The following is a 21,023-nucleotide window of genomic DNA, read 5'->3' on the forward strand; positions in this document are numbered from 1 at the left end:
GTGTGCAGATGGCAACAGACGTGTTTTGCCACCTGAACTCGGCTGTAACAAATTTTTCTCCGACCAACCAATCAGAAGACGCAACGATGCTGATTTCAGCGAGCGCCATCTGGCCATGTGAGACTGAATTTGAAATCTGATTGGCTAAAGAAATAGTTGCACCGCCAATATAGTTTGCACTACTGATTCTGAAATCCCTGGGCATATCAGATTGCCATGGCAACACATACAGGCTGATATCTGATTGGACAGAAAAATCTCACCTCCATACACACGTATTGGAAGCAGTCCTACTGAAATGAAGAGAATAGACTGCTGGGAATAAATTAATGCAATTTCACGTGACAAATACTTTTATTCGCATTTACTGCTACCGTCATTTTGAAACAAAACGTGGGGTGGGTACAATGCATGCATGTGTAGTAAGCCCCTCCCTGCTAAGCCATCCAGCGCAATGATCTCCATCTGATTAGGCTCTCCATATGGAAAGTCAGGATCACACACATCCACCCCCAGCGAGCAGCGAAAGGGCCCGGCTGAGGTGGCCCGCCTCTCATTTCCTCTGGTGGGCCCTGTTATTCTACAAGTCTTTTGTGGAGGGGACCAAGTGGTGCGGACAGAAGAAGGTGGTGACACTTGCCAAAGGTGCGGAGAAAACAAACAAACAAGACGGCTAATCCCTCCTGATAAACACACAGTGTCCCAAATATCTAATTTGAAGGCACAGACAATTTCACCCCGAAGAGGAAATCATGAAATGAGAATTAAACTCATACTGTCACCATCATTAAACATGTATTAAGTGTATTTTTACAAAAAATAAATAAAAATGAATAAAAAAAAATAAAAATAAAAAAAAGTAAAACTACTCACCATTTGACGACACCTGTCTTCTACACATAGAAGTGCAATACTGACACCTAGTGGAGGTTCTGTAGGCATTGCTGGAGGGGGTTACAGTATACAGAAAATGGATGGAACAGAGGGTGTGGCACTTCACCTTGTGTTTAAGAAACTCATTTCAGTGATTTGTTTCTAAATAGATTAAATGTTGGATTCAAATTAATTGAATATTACCTCACCTTTATTTATATTTCTGTACATCTAAAGTAATGGAACATACAACAATTTAAAACAACATGTTACAACAATAACAGCTAAATAAATAAACACAATGTATTCATTTTTAAATAGACAATGTGTTGAATGTTTTGATTTTTCAAAGTTCATTCATTTTAAAAACTCGCGATTAATTTCAATAATATGCAAAAAAAATGTTCTGTCACATCAATGTAAATATAGTTTTATATAATTGTAGGTCTGGTCATTGCTCACTATATTGCATGGTTGGTGCCTCGCCATATAGGACATTGACATTTCTTGGGGCCATCTTTCTGCTACGGAGACTCGAAATAATAATAATAATAATAATAATAATAATATTCCCTTTATTAGTCCCACAATGGGGAAATTCGAGATTCGAACCCAGGCCTCCTGGGGAGACTGGGTCCTGAACGCGGCGCCTTAGACCACTCGGCCATCCTGAAAGAGACAATTACCAGATTACAAATTTTCTGGCTCAATGAATACAGCGTGAGTAACATATACAATGCACTTACTTATTACGTTGTCACTTGGTGGAATACTAAAAGTCGTTTGTGATTTTGCTTACACCACTGCTGAAGAAATTGGTGATAGGCTTGCAAAATGTCATCTCTCTGAGGCACCCTAATGTGCGTGCTTCAAAATGCAGGTGTTTGGAACAAAGGTCATGGCATTCTAATAGTTGACCACTAGATGGCACTAAATTGTGCACACTGTCCCTTTAATATAAACAAATATAGTGCTTAAAACGGCATTATTCAAATGATTTTAATTCAATTTAATTCATACATTTATCAAGTTTTGTATTTTTATGTATTAAAATAATTCGATTAAAAGTACAAAAAAGTCACACAAATAGTAAATCAAAATTTAAAATATTAAAAATGTAATAAACTTGCAGCACGCCAACTGTGACGCAGACTTTGCCGCATGGCGCCCTCTACTGTAGCCTTAACGCCACTCCGGCTCCGCTGATAAATGACGTCATTCATGTAGTAGGATCCGCCTTGGCCAGCGGGCTCCACAAATAGATGCCTGATGTCTTCTAAGCCGTGTAAACAAAGCGTTCGGATAACCAAAACCAGTTTCGTCTTCTAAGGGCAAATTATCAAGTTATGGGCACGGTTAAAAAGGACAACAGGTTGACAAGTTCGCAAAGCTTCTCATGCGTTGGCTTTGCCGGTTTATTCAGTAAAAGCGCCACGTCGCCTTTGGAAGTGGTGAAGATTAAAAGTCAGGTGGGAACATTTCACTGTAAAAAAGGCTTGGGACAAACATTTGTCCTCATCTACCAAAATGAGGGACTCAAAGGCTTTTGGAAAGGAAATCTCGTCTCTTGTCTTCGCTTGTTCCCCTACACCGCAGTCCACCTCACAACCTACAGAAAGTAAGTCGGTTCACTTAAATGGCATTAAAATGACAACTCTTTAGTCAGTGCGCACATAATGGTGGTTAGGTTTGACTCTTAAGCTTCTACTTATAGTTGTTAGTCACGCTAGAAGTTGGAGGTGACGTTGGTGTTGCGAACAGCGACAAAAGTACGGGGTTTATCATCTATGCGATTGACGAAATGCACGACCTTTGATAAACTTTGTATTTAATTGAGTAAAATGTATTCGTTTTTCGTAGAATTGGTTTGTTTTGACGTTGAGAGATCCTTCCTGTTTTCTGAGCTTCTGTTTTTATCGTAGCCAATCAGAGGACTTTATTTTGTCAGTCGATACGGTGCCTTCGTTCAAGGCCCGGATTTGGGCCCTGGGTCTTGACTTGCAGGTAGTCTGTTGTGGGTTTAAAAAAATTAAAAAAAACTTCCATTACTTTATAATTTTTGACGAATTGAAGACCAAACGATGTTATATTTGCCAAATTGGGTATTTGATCGAATACGAACCAGCATGTGATTGCATTCATGATTAAACGCGCTTTTGGTTCTTGGGATTAATTAAAATGAGTGCTTTGAACACGAGAACCGTTCCGATACTTCTGACCAAAGTGCCATATGTTCTAAGACAAGCACATTTGTCAAATTTTAATTGTGTTGAAAAGTAAAACATCATCTGTACCTTAGAGTTTGAAGTCTATGGATGTAGTGTCGCCTGAGAGGTCACTAAATGGGAAAAACGTATAGCAATTTTCTGTAGTTAGGTTACAATCGGACAAAACGTGACGTATTGGCAACCACATGGCTGATAAATAAACACTGAGGTGAATACGAATAGAGTAGTGGTAGCTGGTATCTGTAAAGGGTAGTGAAAAAAAGCACACCTGTCAGTTAGGACACGTGATAGTGCAAATACATCCACCCATCTGGCAACGCAGTCAGTCAGTACAAAGTGTTCCAGGAAAACAAGACCCAAACTTCGCTGTATCAAGCGCATTGTATGAGTAACTGTTTTACTCTGTGGTCACTTATTATTCGTTTTTTTTTTTTTTACAATTGAAAACAGTTCTTAGGTTTATGTATTTATAAATATATTTAATAGTATATATATATCTGTTTGTACATGTATATATCTGTATATGTATATGTCAAATATACACCTATTATAGTATACTATAATATACAACCTATTTTGGTTGGTGGTTGTTTGGGGAAATAAGCTTGTTTTTATTAAGTAACTTTCAATTTGTGTCCAGGATAGTTCACCGACACATGGATGAACTTGGCTTCATCTCCCAGGCAAGGGCCATCGTCGCAGGCGGGCTGGCCGGCGTAGCCGCCGCCCTGGCCACGTACCCCCTGGAGGTAGCCGAGACTAGGCTGATCATCCAGAACAGCAGGGAGCCTTCTTATGTCGGCGTTGTTCACACACTGGCCAAGATCCACAGCACCGAAGGCCTACTTGCGCTCTACAGGGGCTTTTCCCTCACTGTTTTAGGTATGCAGACACCAGGAAAAAGTGAAAGACCATTAAATATGCCAAGGAAAATCTCCAATTTCACCGAATTGATCCTAAACATCAAATTTATTTGGTATAGATTATGTATCTTTGTTTGGACCAAACTATGCTAGTGACATATATAAGGACAGAACAATTAAATGTTCTTCTATTTGACAGAATTTTCAATTGAACTGTCATTCCATCTCTTGCCAGTCAAACAATCAAATAATACCGCATAGAATTTAGCTGACCAGGCTAAAATTTCACATTTAAGTAAAGTGAGACAAGATCCCCTGCTTATTGTTGTAAATATAAGGACAGATTGCTGCCACAAATAACCAAAATCTGTGAGTGATTGATGTCCCCTGCACCAAAAGATTCAGAATTACTTAAATATTCCATAAGATGGGAGCAAAGCACTATGTTTTTCTAAATGAAGCACCCTTTCTCCCTTCAACATTGTTCCTTGGCACCAAGATGACATTTGCTACCCTTAAAAATAAATGGTTTACCGATGATTTAATTCAGATATGTACTAGAAGTGCTCGTTCACATGCAAATGCATTAAGAGCGCTCCTTAAATTCCACTAACAACCCAGACTAAACTTGGCTCCTCCCAGACATAGAAAGTTTGTCTCATTGTTTTCACATGAAAGTGATTTCCCGCTGCTGTATGTGCTTCTAGGCGCATTTCCCTTCTCCCTGGGATGCTACATCGTGTACACGAATGTGGACAAAGTGTGGCAGGAACCTCCTTTCCGCTTCTCGCCTCTGCAGAACTTCATCAATGGCTGCCTGGCAGCAGGAGTGGCACAAACGCTCTCCTACCCTTTTGAGACTGTCAAACGCAAGATGCAAGTAAGTCACTGAAGTGGGGGCGTGAGGAATATTTTTCCATGTCATTTCTCTTTTTATTTTTAAATACCGTATTTTCCGGACCATAGGGCGCACTTTAAATTCCCAAATCTTCCCCAAAACAAACGAGGCGCCTTGTAAAGCGACGCGCCCATTATATGGACTGAGCAGCACTCTCGACCATCAACTCTTCTACTCATTGGGCTGTTTGGAGTGCATGTTACCACACCCTGCTGGTCAAAGTCTGAGTCATCTATACTTCGAATTGACTGTGACTGATACATTATGTGACTATGGTGTTTGGGTGATGGTGTAGGAGAAAGCTGGACAAAAGGGCAGCTGTCCACAATGTTGTAGTCTGTCTTATCATTTATGTTATTGCCAGCAAGAAACGTCCCAGGTTTAGACAGCAGACTGCAAAAAGCCCAAAGCACAACATGCACATCTGAGTGGCTCCCAAGAAGCCATTGCTGTAATTGGCTAAGGCTGAGTGGCTCCCAAGAAGCCATTGTTATAATCTTTTTGTGTTATTTTTATTTCTTTTGGGTATATAGATGATATAAGAGATACATGTTTTGTGTTAATCTTATTTCTTTGTTTCATTGTTTGCTTGTATGCTGAGTTTTTTTGGTTTTGATTTGAAACCGTGACTCTAAGGAGTGTGGTGACCAGTGAAGTCCCTCCCCTGACGTTGTCTAGAAGATATATTGCCATGACACCTCTTATTGGTTAGAGTCAGTGTTATTGGCAGTGATTCCTTATAGTTTAAGGACATCTGTCATTGACTTGGGGTGATACCTCTGGCAGCCATCCCTTAAGGGATTGAGTATTGGTGAGCTGGCATCAGCTAGCGCGAGGAGCTGAACTGAGTTAGCGTGAGCTGCGCTAGCGCAAGCTGAGCTAGTGCGAGCTTGCGCCTTGTAGTGCGGTGCGCCTAGTATATGCATTAAAGTCAAGTTAATATTATATCATTAAATATGGAAATAGCACCCTCAACTGGTGTTGCGCCCTTTGATGCAGCGCATCTTATGGCCGTAAAAATACGGTTAATAAAGCTTTGCTGTGATTTGTGTGTAGTGATAAATTAATGTTAAGAAAAATAATTCATCATGCAATCGATTCCGGCTCGGGCCTTCCTGTGTGGCGTTTGCATGGTCTCCCCGTGCCTGCGTGGGTTTCCTCCGGGCACTCCGGTTTCCTCCCTCATTCCAAATATTATTGTAAGTAACTGTAATGTTATGCGCGATTTGACTATCAATGCTGCTCTAAAATATTTGAAAATTTAAAAAAAATCTATGATGATTCAATTAAAAATAATTGCACCTACGTAAATAAAGATTTTAAAAATGAAATCCATCTGTTCTGTACTTAAAAATGGAATACAACTGAACCTTACATTACTTAACAAATGTACTGGGTACAAATAGATAAATAAAGAAATAAATTGATCATTTTCAGCCACTTTCATTGTGTAGAGTTTGAACATTTAATTTGCCAACCACTAGAGGGAGCCTTCGCACCACATCACTTGATACTATCCAGACAGCTCCTCACCTTTTGCCCCCTTCATATTAGGTAGAAAAATATGTGTATCGCCTCTCAGTCAGTTCCACTTCAATGCAAATTTCACTATAAGCAAGTTTAATTAAACAAATAAAAAATAAAATAGAATCACTTTGTTGCTTATTTTCATTTTGCATTTGATTAATAGTTCACCATAATATTATAACTGTATTTGATCTGTTCAGCGTGACCTTAAAACTTATTTAAAAATAATATTGTCAATATTCGGCATGGCCATACGTTCAATTAAATTCTTCAGTTTTGTTATTATCATAACATCTCAAATCCAGTGGTGAAGAAATGCCATTTTGCTCCAGTGTTTAGGAGTCAGTTTAAGTTTAACACTGTAAATTCACTGTCCCGTAGAAATAGCTCAACACACAGCCACGCATGTCTAAACTGCAGGCAACAAAAGTAGGTACACCACAAATTGAAAACGCCCAAACTGGGCCCAATTAGCCAATTTCCTTCTCCCTACTTATATGTGACTCATTAATGTTCCAAGATCTCAGGTGTCAATGAGGAACAGATATGTTACATTTATCACACCCAAACGCTCATACTGGTAACTGCAAGTTCATGAGATGGATGGAGGGGTTCACTGTACTTATTTGCAAGGACACGAGGGAACAATGGCGACCCCCAGGACCGGAATACTACATCCGGTTCCATGCGCGTGCTATTATTATTTGCTGCTAGCAGCTGGGAATGCAAATGCATGGTGGGTCTGCAGCAGAAGCTTTAGATAAAACATCTAAAGATAGATGTTGACTCTCAGCAGCGGGCCAGCCTTATGTGCACAACTCTGGAAACGCTGTACGTGCCTTACAAAGGGTATCAAACTGCTTTGCAAAATTGCATGGGAAGCCATGACTAAGACACACTTGTAAAACAACTGTCTTACTGGTAATGTTTTTTTCCACCAGTAGTGGCCTTCAAGCACACAATTAAATCGCACTAGTAAATTACTGTACTGCACTAGTAACACTCCCAGACACAACTAGCAGGCATGAGCCCCACACTAGTAGCCTTCTTATCAATCCTTGATGTCCAATTTGAGGTTGGTGCAGTAATATGCTGCTTATCCTCCGTAGTAGGACAACATCGGCATATTAGTCAGAAAACCACAATTCATGTTACTAATTGCACTCGTCTTGGGCGCTACTAGTAAGAATTCAGCGCACTGGTAGAACAACTTAGTGATGTATTTTTGTTTTTTTTGCCTTACTTTGCCTTATGACATTTTTTCACTCAACTGGGAAAATTTTGACAAACTAGGTGGACGGCAAACCTTTGCACTAGTGGTCAATTGTGCTACTAGTACTACAAGATATGTTTTTGTTTGTAAAATTAAGACTTTATTCTCGTCTTACAACTTTTATTTTCGCTCTACATATTTTTCACGTAATTGTTGCAAAAAACAAACCAAAATTAAAAAAAATAAAAATAAGAAAGAAACATTTTTGCTGTACCTTCCACGGGTACCTAACTAGCATTTATGTCAGGGGAAACCATTGACCGTCAAGTTTCTCGTCTTTAGCCCTTTTCAGTTAATGCGTTTCACCACAATGCAAATAAAATAGTAAACAATACTGTTGAGTACTTACAAATTCAGAAAAAAAATATATAGGAAGTGAATGGATGTCTATTGATGGCTATGCATTTTTAATATTCATTCATCAGGACTTGTGCTTGAAAACATTCAGTGTTGATAAATCCCTTTTTAAAAGCGTCCTCTGAGTGTTTGTTCCCCAAATCCCGTGTGTCAGTTTACGATGCCGGCGGGTTCCGACTCATTTGCCTGCTTCTTAATGAAAATGAACTTGTTTCTCATCCGGTTAATGACCTCAGACGGGGAGCTAAGATCATACATTCCCGAGCTATAAAAAGCTCTTTTCCAGGTTCAAGTGGGTTAACGATATGGAGATTTTCCAGAGCAATGGAAGTAAATGAAGCGTTTAAATCGACTGTGTCTCCGTGATCCTCTGAAAGATTATTACGGCCATATTTCGCAGCTGGAAGTCGTATTGGGCCTCATCAGGATAACAAGTGGGCTGTGGAGGAAGGACATTATGTGGTTGCTAAACTTCTGGCTCCTTCTGTCGCTCTCTTTGCAGGCGCAGAGTTCCCGACTGCCGCATTTTGGTGGCGTTGACGTACATTTCAGAGGCGTGACCGACTGTTTTGTACAGGTGGTCAAAAATAAGGGCGTCCTCTCACTCTGGAGTGGCCTCACCGCCAATACGATAAAGGTACATAATTACTTGGCTACAACTGCTTAATAGGCCGGCGGCTTCATTGGCCAATATTAACTTTTTTAAAATTGGCCAATTGTTTTTTTTTTTAACCTTTTTTTTTCTTTAATTAATCAATTGCTATAGAGGTAAGAAAAGTCACAAAATATTGTAAAAATCTTTTTAAATTGTATGCAGGTCAGAAGTAATTCTCAAGGCATAAAGAGGAAGTCAACCTAAAAATGCTCTTTACAAGAAAATGTTGTCTGCAACCACCACTAGTCTAAACACGACAATCTGATTAATATTGCATTTATGGAATACGAGTTAAGCACTAAAATCTACAATTTTTTGTCCCATCTCAGTGGGCAGCCATTTTGCCACATCGCTGAATATGATGAAAATGAAAATGACGGAAACGACCAATGATGGCACAGCTTCAGAAAACAGATTAGCCGTGATTGGTTGTTACCTGAGCCCTGAGCAACTGTGATGTCATTTTTAGTCGACAGAAGTGACAAAAAGATCGCCCCCTGAGATGGCTAAAAACGGGTGGAAAGTGCTGCTTAACTCATATTCCACAAACGCAATATGAATCAGAATGCTGTGTTTAGACTAGTTAAGGCGCATAGAACATCTTATAATAATAATATTGCCTTTATTAGTCCCACAATGGGGAAATTCGAGATTCGAACCCAGGCCTCGTGGGGAGACTGGGTCCTGAACGCGGCGCCTTAGACCACTCGGCCATCCTGGCAGCCGCTTCTTCTTGTGAAGAACATTTTTGGGTTGACTTCCCCTTTAACCTTCAAGTTTTAAGCATGTCCCAAGTTACTGTGGTAAAAGTCAAGTCAGGTTAAGTGATGACTTGAGTTAAGCAAAGTCATATGAACTTGCTCCGTCAAACTGTGTTATTCATGAGGCCTGCTCCACTCCATGTTGAGTAGAACTGTCCGTCCAGCGCATGCACGTGTTGGTGAGCGTGAGATTCCGCGGAGAGAGGGGAAAGGGTGCCACAGGAGGGAAAGCTAGAGTAGCGGCAGTGTCCGCATGAGAAACAATGCAGAGCGAGTAATTAATAGCAAGCATATCACGAGTGAGGTGGGCAAAGTTCGCCTCGGGAACAGCGTGCTCTACTCTCCGATTTCAGCCGCAAATGTCAAGGTGGTTGCATGGGCTTTTACAACTACAAAAGTCAAAGTGGAACTCATTTGTGTGAATATGTCGACCCCCCCCCCCCCGCTCCTGTCCAGTCGTGTCCTGTCCTATTTGCTGTCACTGGGCAACAATCTGAAACAAAAAAATCTGTTGGGTTAAGATTTTTATGATGATAATTAAAATTGGCATGCTGATTATTATTATTATTATTTTTTTTTTCTGGCAAGTTTTTTTTCTCCATAATTTACTCTCCAGATAAGCAAAATTCCACAGATTATGTTACGAGTGGCGTCACCTAAAGCTATGTGGTAACTTGCTTGTGCAGTCACATTTGAGACAGTGCAGTGAGAGGTGTGTGCAGCTCCCATATATGCCAACTTTGATGGTATCATTTCCAGATTGTACCCTACTTCGGCCTCCTCTTCGTCTGCTTCGAGCTGTGCAAGCAGGTTTGCCTGTACCGCAACGGTTACATCGTGTCGCCACTGAGCAACACGCCGGCGCCCGGCGTGGACCAGAGCCTCAGGCCGGCTGAGCTGCAGGAGGTGAAACGCTACCTGAGGAATAGGCGCTTCGGAGCGACTGACCAGTCCACCATTGGAAACCGCTGGTGAAAACCTCCACGGGGGAGGAAGAATGATGACTATATTTTGACATTGTTTGCAAAAATACACCTGCACAAGCTCACAGGATCCAATATAAAAAGTGCCTTTACGGTGACCCTGAAATGTTACAGAACCAGCTGTGATGAAAATCTGTGATATACAGAGACCACATATTTCTCGATAGTTTTACCTCTCCCACTCATGCGTTTATATACTGCAGAAACCCACAAAATCAATCACTTAATAATATGCTAGATCGCAGGGACACGAGCGATAATCCACAATCCAGGGTGTTCACTGTACAAGAATAATATCTGCTGTGTTTTGAGACGTATTCATTCATTAATTTGTTACTGTGCTTTTTAGTTATTATAACACAAATTTACAAATGGACCCTACTGTGTTTAGTTATGAGCTCCTGCATTTTCACACAACTTCTAATTTATTTTCTTATTAATGCTACTTTTTATATTTTAATTTGAATGGGTTTTCACTTATCATTTTTATTAAAAAGAACATCTCTGCCTGCGTCAATCTAAAACTAAGTAATTATGAAGACAGATTTTTATTGGAGCTCGGAAACAATTTGCAATAATTGCCTGACATGGCATAATTACATGATGTATTTCTTCTACCTCTTTTTCCTGTCAGTGTTACAAGGAAGAACGTATATATTGTTTATATAGCACCTCTCAGACTCACTAAGAGGGTTAAAATGCAGTCACAAACAATGCAGTTAATACAAAAATAACTACTCCAAACAATTAAGTCCTACTGCGTTCAGCTGCGTTTTATGTGTTTTATAACCTCCTTATTTCAGGGAGGTCTGTTCAGTGCCACATCAGTGATCTTACACACAAAATCATCCCCAAATCTTCATGGAAGTGAGTTAAATGTAGGCGAGAGTGCTCTTAATTAATGCCTTCTGATTTTCTTAAAAGTCAAGTGCACATTGCCACATTGCATCATTCCTCTTGGTTACTACAAAGGGCTATTTTAGCATCATATCGTGCCACTATTGTTATTTATTTAGGTTATTACAGCAAACAATAACCTAAAAATGCTCTTCATTGCTGTAAATGGGTGCTTGATGAATATATGAGACTGCTGTACAATGTTGTGTGCGATAGATGATGTTTTGAAATGAATACTGACATTCTTTGGATTGATGTTACTTGAATCAATAAACATAATTTTCATTTCAGGACTGAAGTTTATTAGGGCAGTGATTCCCAACCACTGTGAGAGAAATTATGCAGTTTCACAATAATTGGTCTGGAAATTGAAATTTACTATAAAAAAATATATATATGTGTGTGTTCAACTCAACACAGATGAAGCTCCTCAACTCACTCACTTTTCATAGTTTCTGAGTTTTCAGCATGTAACAGAGGACATGGTAAAAAAAGAAATCTACAAATAATGGCGAATCCACACTTAGTGGAAACTATAAGTTTTGTCACATTTTGTTTAGTGGTGTACTATGAAAAATCTTACCATGTAAAATATGTGCATAGGCTCCATAAAGGTAGGCTAAATATGATGAGTCTTGGTAGGTTGAGTTGGTTATCTTGGTGCGTGGCTTGATACAAAAGTGGTCCGAGTGACGCATGTAAAGTGTGTGCGTGTGTGCAGTCAACTGATCCGGTCATGTCATCTACAAAACACACACACAGACTTTTCTGAGCGACAGCCAAAGGGGTGTAACAGATGGGGTGACCTTTATGCACCATAGCAGAGGCCTTCAGCTGCTCCTCGCTGACCAATGACATGGCTTTGAAATAATCATGATCACAAGTTTATATTGTATTTTAATCATTACAGCACAGGAAAGGAAGAAATCAGTTTGCGCTGACGAAATATTCACAATTTGCATGCAAATCAAAATACTGTATCCTAATCCTAACCTATCTTGATGCACTAGTGACTAATACAGATGTGTCACCACTCTAGTTAAGTGAAAATAAGGACATGGAGCATGGAGGAAACAGTCAGACTGCACTGAATGGTATAAGGCCGACACGATTGACCCTTGACGTCATGCTCTCGGCCAAACATCTTAAAGGTTATATCAACACATGAACGCTGAATGCAACAATGAACACTGTGTGCACGCGCTCGCGTGTGCGTGTGCGTGTGTGAGTATACGTGTGTGCGCGCGCGAGATGCATGACTTAATGACCAAATTTTAAAAAAATGTCTTCATTCTATTAGGTTTTTATATTTTGCAATGTGTACTATTTTAATTTAATATGAACACGCAAAAATGTGTGTTTTGGGGGGGGGCAAGTTTTAGGTAGTTTCTTTTTATTTCAATATTTATTGGTCACTATTGAAATTTAAACTTCCATAGTTGCATTTCGTAACCTCAAAACGTACGTCGAATGTCGATGGGGCGGAAATTCCCGCCCACTCTCCTTTGCTCTCCGCCAATGAGCGTCAAGAGCGGAAGTTCACGTTTTCCCTCGGGCCAGCTGTTCTTTAAATCTCTCCTGCTCCTCACAGACTTTGGCCATTTCAACTTTGGACGGCGAAGGGGCAACTGGACGGCGACTATTTATTGTTTTTTTTTGTTTTTTTTTGTACATATATTTTTTTCTTTTTTAGTTTTTGAGAGCCGGAAGGATGAGTGAGCAAGCTATTTCTTTCGCCAAGGACTTTTTGGCTGGAGGTATCGCCGCCGCCATATCCAAGACCGCCGTTGCCCCCATTGAGAGGGTCAAACTTCTGCTTCAGGTCAGCTTCATTCCTTAATTTAAATTAACTAGTTTTATAGCGCCAAATCGCAAAAAGAAAGTATCATTTGATCTATTATATTCCACTGCCATTCAACAGTTTGTGAACATGTCAACCAGCCGTGATGCCTTCAGGAGCTCTGCTGCGCAGGAATGATTAATTCTGTGTTTTCCCAAAAATAATTGCTCAAAGGCACATCTTTCACATTAGAAATATTTCTCGTAACACATCTTAACTAAAATGCCAAAGTTATGTTGAGATAATGAATAATAATACAGAAATAATATTAAAATTATATGCTGAAAGTAAACTTTTAAAATTGATCTTCATTGGAGACATGATGTGCCATCAATATCAATCAATTCCCCTAAATATGGCCACGGATGGAGAATATCTTGGTTGTCCAAAATTCTTGTCATCGAATATTCGCTGGTCCATGTTCTTTTCTGTTTGCGCTCCCTCTGATGAATGGAAAGATGCGTGTGAAATCCAGCTTGATGACTGAATCTCTGATGATGTTTGCTTTTTTCAAAATTCCAAGACAAACTCAGAATTCCCAATTGATTCATTTTCCTTAAAATGACATATTTTACAGATTATTTAATTCAGAAAAGTGCATGTGTTGTGCATTTATCAGAATCAGAAATCCCTTTATTGTCATTGTACTCAAGTGTGCAACGAGATGATACATTGATATCAATTGTCAAGCAAAAACAAAGTTTGCTAGCAAAAAAGTGCAAATGCGGCAAAGCCTCTCCTTTACTTTCACTAACACCCCAGACCAAACTTAGCTAACTCTAACCCACAACTTACATCAGTCAATATGTATCACTTAACCATACTTCCCTGACACCAATTACTAAATTCCCACAAGCCTGGTCTTTAGTGGCATTTGAAAGAGAAGAAAGAGGCAACTATGGTGACAGTTGCAAATAGGTTAGAGCGGGCGAATAATAACACAAATCTCTAAATTCCTGATTAACTGAATTTATGAATCACTTAATTCACGAACAGCTAACAGGCAGGGTGTATTGTTTATAAATAAAAATGATTTGGACCAATTATGTGAAATTGGGCGATTTCCCATGGGAGATGTCTTCCAGCAGAGTGGTTGAGAAACACTGGATTTGCTTGTTATGTAATGCTCCATCCATGGTCAGCCTCAGCTACTGTCAGACCAAACATAGAAAAGCAGCATGAGCATAAACATTCACTGTGCCCAGCTGGAGTGACCTGAGAGTTGGCTGCAAACTAATAGACATTGAAGGCACGACACATTTTATTTTATCGCAGCATTCATACACATGGCAAATCCATAATGCAGGGATGTCGGGATATTTTTTACTGAGGACCACTTACAGAAAACTTGAAGAACCAGGGGAGCCAGTCCAGCTTTTGTTTAGGAAACATCCTGAAACTAATTCTAATTATAATCAATTAAACATAGTTCAAGAAAATAATCTAAATCTAAGCTTGGCATTATCGTTGACAAAGCCAACATTTATTAATGCACTATTAGTTTGATATCTACCTTTAAAGAATATGTGTTGTCCTGTAGCATTCAGCTCTGCATAAATATAAATAGAAATAGTGTGGCTTCTTATCAGTTTATTTACAATAAAAAAAAAATCATGTGACGAATGATTCATTAACTATTTTAGTATATATTCAAAAATATATTTCAAATGAAAACATTCAATTGTTTTGCAGTTTTCATTGTAATTTTGAAAATAATAGTGTGTTGCCTTTTAAGATTTAAACCTTTTCACACATTTAGATACTGGCTGTGTAGTTATTTGAATTTGGAATAAAAAGAAAAATTAGATTTAAAAAAACGTGCTGCTAGCCACAAGTTGGACTTTGTCACCGCTGCCAAATCTCTTTACAGAGGCAAAAAAATAATGATTAACCTCAAGATTACTAAAAGGATGAAAATCTAACCTAACTAACCCTTAATGAACAATAATGTTTTGGGCCACGTTTGGAATGCATTGCGGGAGGAGGATAGAAACACTTCACTTCTTCTTCATGCCGCTGGTGATTCTTTCAAAGACTCAATCCTCGAAGGGTCCGAAAATCTCAAAAGGAACTAAAAGATTTTCATGCATTGTTATGTTCAAGACCATTCAAGACTTTGTAGATTAAGAGTAAGATTTTAAATGTGATCGCAAGAAGGTCACTGCAAGGTGTTGGATTAAAATGAGGATGAGGAGGGGATGAGAGGGTGAGGTGTGAATAGTTGGAACGCTTGCTTTCCAAATTGCACTCTGGCACGAAGACGCAAAAAGTCACATGAGACATGTGAAGGTGCCCTTGACCGGCGCAACGCTTTCACACTCACGCATGGCAGACGCCACATACCTACCTTTTTTTTAACATCTTAACGGATTGCTAGAATGGAAAAACAAAAACAATTAGCTATCTATTAAATTGTCATTCTGAGGTCGACCAAATAAACATGGAATAAAGTTGTATTTTTGATATTCACTAATTTAAATATGAATCATCCCTTGTTAAACTATGATCATAAAAATACCCAAACTATTTCTTGGAAAAATACCGCTTCCTTTTTATTCTGACAAAATACTGTCTTTGTTCCAACAAACATTCAGACCATTTTCTTGAAAAGATGAAACTGTATTCTCATAACATGACAAAGAATATTCTCGAATAATCTCAAATTAAATCCTATGGGATTTTGGAGCCCATTTGAAAAAATGTCTCCACTAAACGTGGTCATTGGGCCCACTAAATTTGAGAACTCCCAAACTAAGTAGAGAATACCTTTTCCGCTCAATAAGAATATGAAATAAATTTGTGTTCTTGAAATTCATTTATTCAAATATGACTTTCAGATGTAGTTTGACTCTTTAATTTATAATATTTTGACTTTGTGTTGGAAAACCCCAACTGTATTCTTGTAGGATTATGACTTCTTATCTTTACAAAATACGTCTTTGTTCTTTTTGTCATCACAAATCCGATGTTATTCAAACCATATAAGAACTTTTTTTATCAGAAAAAAATATGATTTTGTTATTGCCACTTGATGACTTTTCTTCTCAGCGTCGTAACCGTTATGCTCCGCCCACAGGTCCAACATGCCAGCAAGCAGATCTCGGTGGACAAACAGTACAAGGGCATCGTGGACTGCGTGGTCCGCATCCCCAAGGAGCAGGGCTTCCTCTCCTTCTGGAGGGGCAACCTGGCCAACGTCATCCGCTACTTCCCCACCCAGGCCCTCAACTTCGCCTTCAAGGACAAATACAAGAAGATTTTCCTGGACGGCGTGGACAAGCACAAGCAGTTCTGGAGATACTTCGCCGGCAACCTGGCGTCGGGCGGCGCGGCAGGGGCCACGTCGCTGTGCTTCGTCTACCCGCTGGACTTTGCCAGGACACGTCTGGCCGCCGACGTGGGCAAGGCCGGGGGCGGGCGCGAGTTCAAAGGGCTGGGGGACTGCCTGGTCAAGATCACCAAGTCGGACGGCGTCAAGGGCCTGTACCAGGGCTTCAGCGTGTCCGTGCAGGGCATCATCATCTACAGGGCCGCCTACTTCGGCGTCTACGACACCGCCAAGGGTCAGGCGACTCTCTCTCTCTCTAGCTGTCTATCTTGTGACTGTCTTGCTACATCTGACTATCCCCCCCCCCTATCGTTATTGTCTTCCTCTATTTATTCATCTCCCCCTTGCCATTTCCAACCTTGCATATGTCTCGTTGCCAGGCATGCTCCCTGATCCCAAGAACACTCACATTGTAGTGAGCTGGATGATCGCTCAGTCGGTGACGGCGGTGGCCGGTCTGGTGTCCTACCCATTCGACACCGTCCGCCGTCGTATGATGATGCAGTCTGGGCGCAAAGGAGGTGACTTACTTATGGAGCGCAGTAGTTTACTAGTATACTCTTAAAAACAGTTGGGTTAAAACTAATACAGTTTTTGGTAAAAAAAAAAAAAAATGGACCAATCCATTAATGGGACGACCCAACTTCTGGCGTTGTTTTGCACAAAACATAATTTTTGACACAAAATTGTGTTTTTAGGGTTTAATTTCAATGCTATCAAATACATGCTCAGAAACCTTTTAGCATTTATTATTTGATATCCTTGACAAAGAGGCTGGTCATTATTCTTTATTAAAAAACACCTGACTGAAAAAAAAAAGTGGTGGTTTTTGAGATCTGTAAAGAATTGATGGAATTACAATTCAATGTGAAGAATATATTTTGAAATTGATTTGATTAGTCGTAATTGTATTTTCCTTCCCTGTAGCTGACATCATGTACAGCGGCACCATCGACTGCTGGAGAAAGATCGCCCGTGACGAGGGCGGCAAGGCTTTCTTCAAGGGGGCGTGGTCTAACGTGCTGCGAGGCATGGGCGGCGCCTTCGTGCTGGTTCTCTACGACGAGCTCAAGAAAGTGTTGTAATTGTTTTCATTTCCACTCTCGCATATCTTGTACATTCGGATGGACTGCCATGCTGCAATATATTTATATGGGACCAACTAGTATTTGGCTACTAGTTGTGCCGGGGGGTGGGGGGAGGGGTTAAATCGGCTATGCACTGTTGGCCCATGTTTTTGTTTTGTCGCCTTGTGTATTTTGGCCCACACCTGAATGTCGTCCGCTTAATGCAGGACCTTTGCCTGAAGAAATAAATAAAGGCAATTTACTGAGTGAACATCCCGCCTGGTGTTGTTCGTTTTTTTAGCAGGCCACGGCACATACGAAAATGACATTCGTTGTTTTATTTCAGTGATGTCACGGGATATGAGCGAGTCAACTTATAAGTTAAAAGACGGTTTTTGTGCTTTAATTTTCAAGGACAATTTTAAGATCCGATCGCTTTAGTGTCAAAGTGTTAAGTTGGCGTCAGTTCAGTAGACAGAAAACAATTCTTCAAAAAAGAGGCTTCCGAATGCTTTCTAACTCAATTCCGCTATTTTAATGCTAACACATATTGGGGGAAAAAAAGGCAAAAATATTGTCTATATGCTTTGCAAAGAAGAATAACCGAAGCTCACCCGGGAGCTGTTTACACGATATAACAGTTAGCTGTCAAAAACTGTTTAATTTTTTTCACCTTAGATTTAGTGGTCATCAACGTATGTTAATAAATTCAACAAAGCAAAATCATGAAAAATCTTTGACTTGTTGCTTTATCGCCTTTTCTGCATGCGGCCCTTGCAAGTCAATGTTTGGACACCCCCTCAGTGTGTAACAACATTGGCACACACAAGTTGTATTTGGGGATGACCCAAAATCGGCCGAGAAGGTTGAGCCGCCGGATTGTGTGACATCCAAGACACTTTTGCACCTGTCAGTTTGCCAGAATGTCTGAATTTGCGCCGACAGATTTAGAGTCACGAGTGGCAAGGTCGAGATTACTTCGCTGCTATGTGGTTTATTTCACACTTACGAAATGCACTCTTATCTCCTGCCAACCTTCCATCAACCTTGTAATTTTCGTTTTTGCACATACTACTATTTATATAAGCGAAAACATTTGTATCCTAGATATCCTACTTGTCCTCTGGTGTTCCGCAAGGCTTGATTGTTGGTTTGTTTATTTTGTTTATTTATCCAGTGAAGTCAATTGTGAACATCTTTTTTTATTAACAATGCCGACCTGGCAGAAAACCATCATACGCATCCTCCTCCATCTCTGTCATATATTCTGTGCGACATCCATCCTCAATCATATGGATTTTAACACGTATTAATCTAAAATGTTGTCTATTTTCAGTCTTTTTAAATCGAATAATAGTTCAGTGTCTAAAATAGTAATTAGACTGTCCAGCACTCAATCTCTGTCATTTCCTGCAAGAAGAGACATACAAATTGACTCCTTGAAATTTTGACACGGATATTGATGTAAAACACATCTATTTTAATGATCAAATAATTAATTTCTATTATTTACAGTAAGTTAAGTCACCAATACAAAATGAGATGGATAAATGAAAAATGAAACAATACATTTCAAATAATCTTTTGAGTGGAAAAATTAATGAAATAAATATTATTGGAGTGATTACGAGATGCTCGATGGGCCGGATTAATGAACGGAACCATGTTTTGCCAAGCTCTTCTTTAAGCCTTATGAAATGTCATATCACGTTCCAAAAATGTCTTAATAAGGCTGAATAGAATCTTGACTGTATAAATGAGTAATCTGATCTCTATATGTCGCACTAATTGAGGACATGGCCTCATTTGAGCAATTTTCAGTACTACGCTTCTCAGGCGTAACATTTGACCCGCTGAAATTAGGCCAGGATGTTGTTTGGATTGTTGCACGGGAAAGTTTTTATCCCGTCAGGTGATGACAAATTAACCCCACAACCCCTGTTGCATGTTAAATGAGATGCTCCTGACTCTCCCGCTCTGAATTTGCTCAAGGACTTGAGCAGATTAGTAAAGGAGACGCTTTGGCCAACCACGATGTCTACTTGGACGGCTTGAGAGGTCACACGTTGCCAGCAGACTTTAAATGTGATCCCAATGGAGCAAAAATAACATAACAAAACAGTCTTTTTAAATTGATGACAGTGTGAGTTTTCATTTTTTAAATATTGATGAATAATTGGGCTCCAGTAGAAAGGGCACTTTTTTTTCATCCAAGTCAAAAGGCACCACTAGAATCCATCCATGCACGTGCCTGCTGGTGAGGCAAAACTACCCAAGATGTCAAACTAGACATCTTTGTGATACTAGCGCTACGAGCGAAACACTAGACGCTTATAGTAGAATTTTATACCCAGAATTTTCATTCATTTTTCACAATTTTCTTTCAAAATAAAAGCCGTTCAAGCATTTCTTTTATATCTTACTAGGGTGCTGATTTATCTTACCAGTGAGAACAGAGAGTGTACTAGCACATGGACCTTAACCTAGCATATAGGATAAGTGCTTTAATGGCCCTTTGAAATGGATTATAGCCGCGTTGAAGAAAATGTTTTACTCATGTAGGGTTATTAAAAGTCCCCTGCTTGTTGCGTAACGTCAGCTGTTAGACAAGAGTTGCGTCACGGGTGGGCTCGGCTGGGTCATGACCGACCGAATCGCTTTCCACTGTGCAAGGACCACATAGTGACACGGTGACATTTGTTTCATCCACGACATGTAGTAAAAAAAAAGTGGACATGGTGATGTGATTTTTTAAAAATATACACAATTCTAATATTAAGCGGTAGTTAATGGATGGAATTCTAATATTTATTCCATGAACTTGTAAGAATGTATTCCCATTTCTCTTGGCTGCGCAGTTTGCAGTGTATGGATGTAGAATGTATGTAGATTTTAGATTTTTTTTTTTTTTGGGCAATCATATTTCAGCTACTATGTGTTGACATGTCAATATAATTTGCCCAGGTAATGCATCAATAAGGCTGGCCCATCTAATTCAGATTACTTGTATATTAGCAGTTATCCTACGATCATTTTTGGGGGGGATGCCCTGTGGCATCAGGCTGCCTCCCACAGGTCAATGTTGGTATTACAGCAGTTAACCGGCTTTTAATCATGTACTCGTAGCCTGTTTGGCTTCACTAGTAAAACAATTCGACGCCCTAAAATGTTTTTTATTCCACTGCAGTGTGCCCAAGTCGGTCTACAGTACTCGTATGTGGAATTGTCTGACGAGGGGACAAAGAGCATCTTAGTACATTAAGATGGGTATCATGGATGTAGTCGTGTATATGCTCAAAAGGCTGTCGGTAGCTGGCGAGCATCAATCTAATCCAATCTGAGATCAATTAATCCAAATGCTCAAAGGAGCTCTTGCAAGGATCTTAGTGTATTTCTCCTCCTGGCAATTATAAAATAGATTTTTAAATGAGTGTATGGTGTGAGTGAAGACTCACAGCTTGATTTGTGCCAGT

The 21,023-nt window shown here is 39.8% G+C and overlaps 2 protein-coding genes across 2 annotated transcripts; both read left to right on the top strand.

Moving 5' to 3' along the window:
- Nucleotides 1-2,045: 2,045 nt before the first annotated feature.
- On the top strand, nt 2,046-11,605 carry slc25a43 (solute carrier family 25 member 43). Its single transcript, XM_088292406.1, has 5 exons — nt 2,046-2,491; nt 3,742-3,983; nt 4,672-4,844; nt 8,522-8,656; nt 10,195-11,605. Exons 1-5 carry the CDS (start codon nt 2,220-2,222, stop codon nt 10,408-10,410), a joined length of 1,038 nt encoding a protein of 345 aa, XP_088148532.1. The 5' UTR covers nt 2,046-2,219; the 3' UTR covers nt 10,411-11,605.
- Nucleotides 11,606-12,897: 1,292 nt separating this feature from the next.
- Nucleotides 12,898-17,684, top strand: slc25a5 (solute carrier family 25 member 5). Its single transcript, XM_088294387.1, has 4 exons — nt 12,898-13,137; nt 16,232-16,718; nt 16,864-17,004; nt 17,411-17,684. The coding sequence occupies exons 1-4, from the start codon at nt 13,027-13,029 to the stop codon at nt 17,566-17,568; spliced, it is 897 nt and encodes a 298-aa protein (XP_088150513.1). The 5' UTR covers nt 12,898-13,026; the 3' UTR covers nt 17,569-17,684.
- Nucleotides 17,685-21,023: the final 3,339 nt, after the last annotated feature.

Source organism: Idiotropiscis lumnitzeri, chromosome 4 (assembly GCF_059441095.1).
Source record: "Idiotropiscis lumnitzeri isolate Australia: NSW breed Sydney's pygmy pipehorse chromosome 4, RoL_Ilum_1.0, whole genome shotgun sequence".
NCBI classification, from domain to species: Eukaryota; Metazoa; Chordata; class Actinopteri; order Syngnathiformes; family Syngnathidae; genus Idiotropiscis; species Idiotropiscis lumnitzeri.

Coding starts and splice junctions, on each gene's coding strand:
- slc25a5 (XM_088294387.1), top strand. CDS start 13,027: ATGAGTGAGCAAGCTATTTCTTTCGCCAAGGACTTTTTGGCTGGAGGT. Junction 16,719..16,863: donor CGTCTACGACACCGCCAAGG/GTCAGGCGACTC, acceptor TCTCGTTGCCAG/GCATGCTCCCTGATCCCAAG. Junction 17,005..17,410: donor GCAGTCTGGGCGCAAAGGAG/GTGACTTACTTA, acceptor CCTTCCCTGTAG/CTGACATCATGTACAGCGGC.
- slc25a43 (XM_088292406.1), top strand. CDS start 2,220: ATGGGCACGGTTAAAAAGGACAACAGGTTGACAAGTTCGCAAAGCTTC. Junction 3,984..4,671: donor CTTTTCCCTCACTGTTTTAG/GTATGCAGACAC, acceptor ATGTGCTTCTAG/GCGCATTTCCCTTCTCCCTG. Junction 8,657..10,194: donor TCACCGCCAATACGATAAAG/GTACATAATTAC, acceptor TATCATTTCCAG/ATTGTACCCTACTTCGGCCT.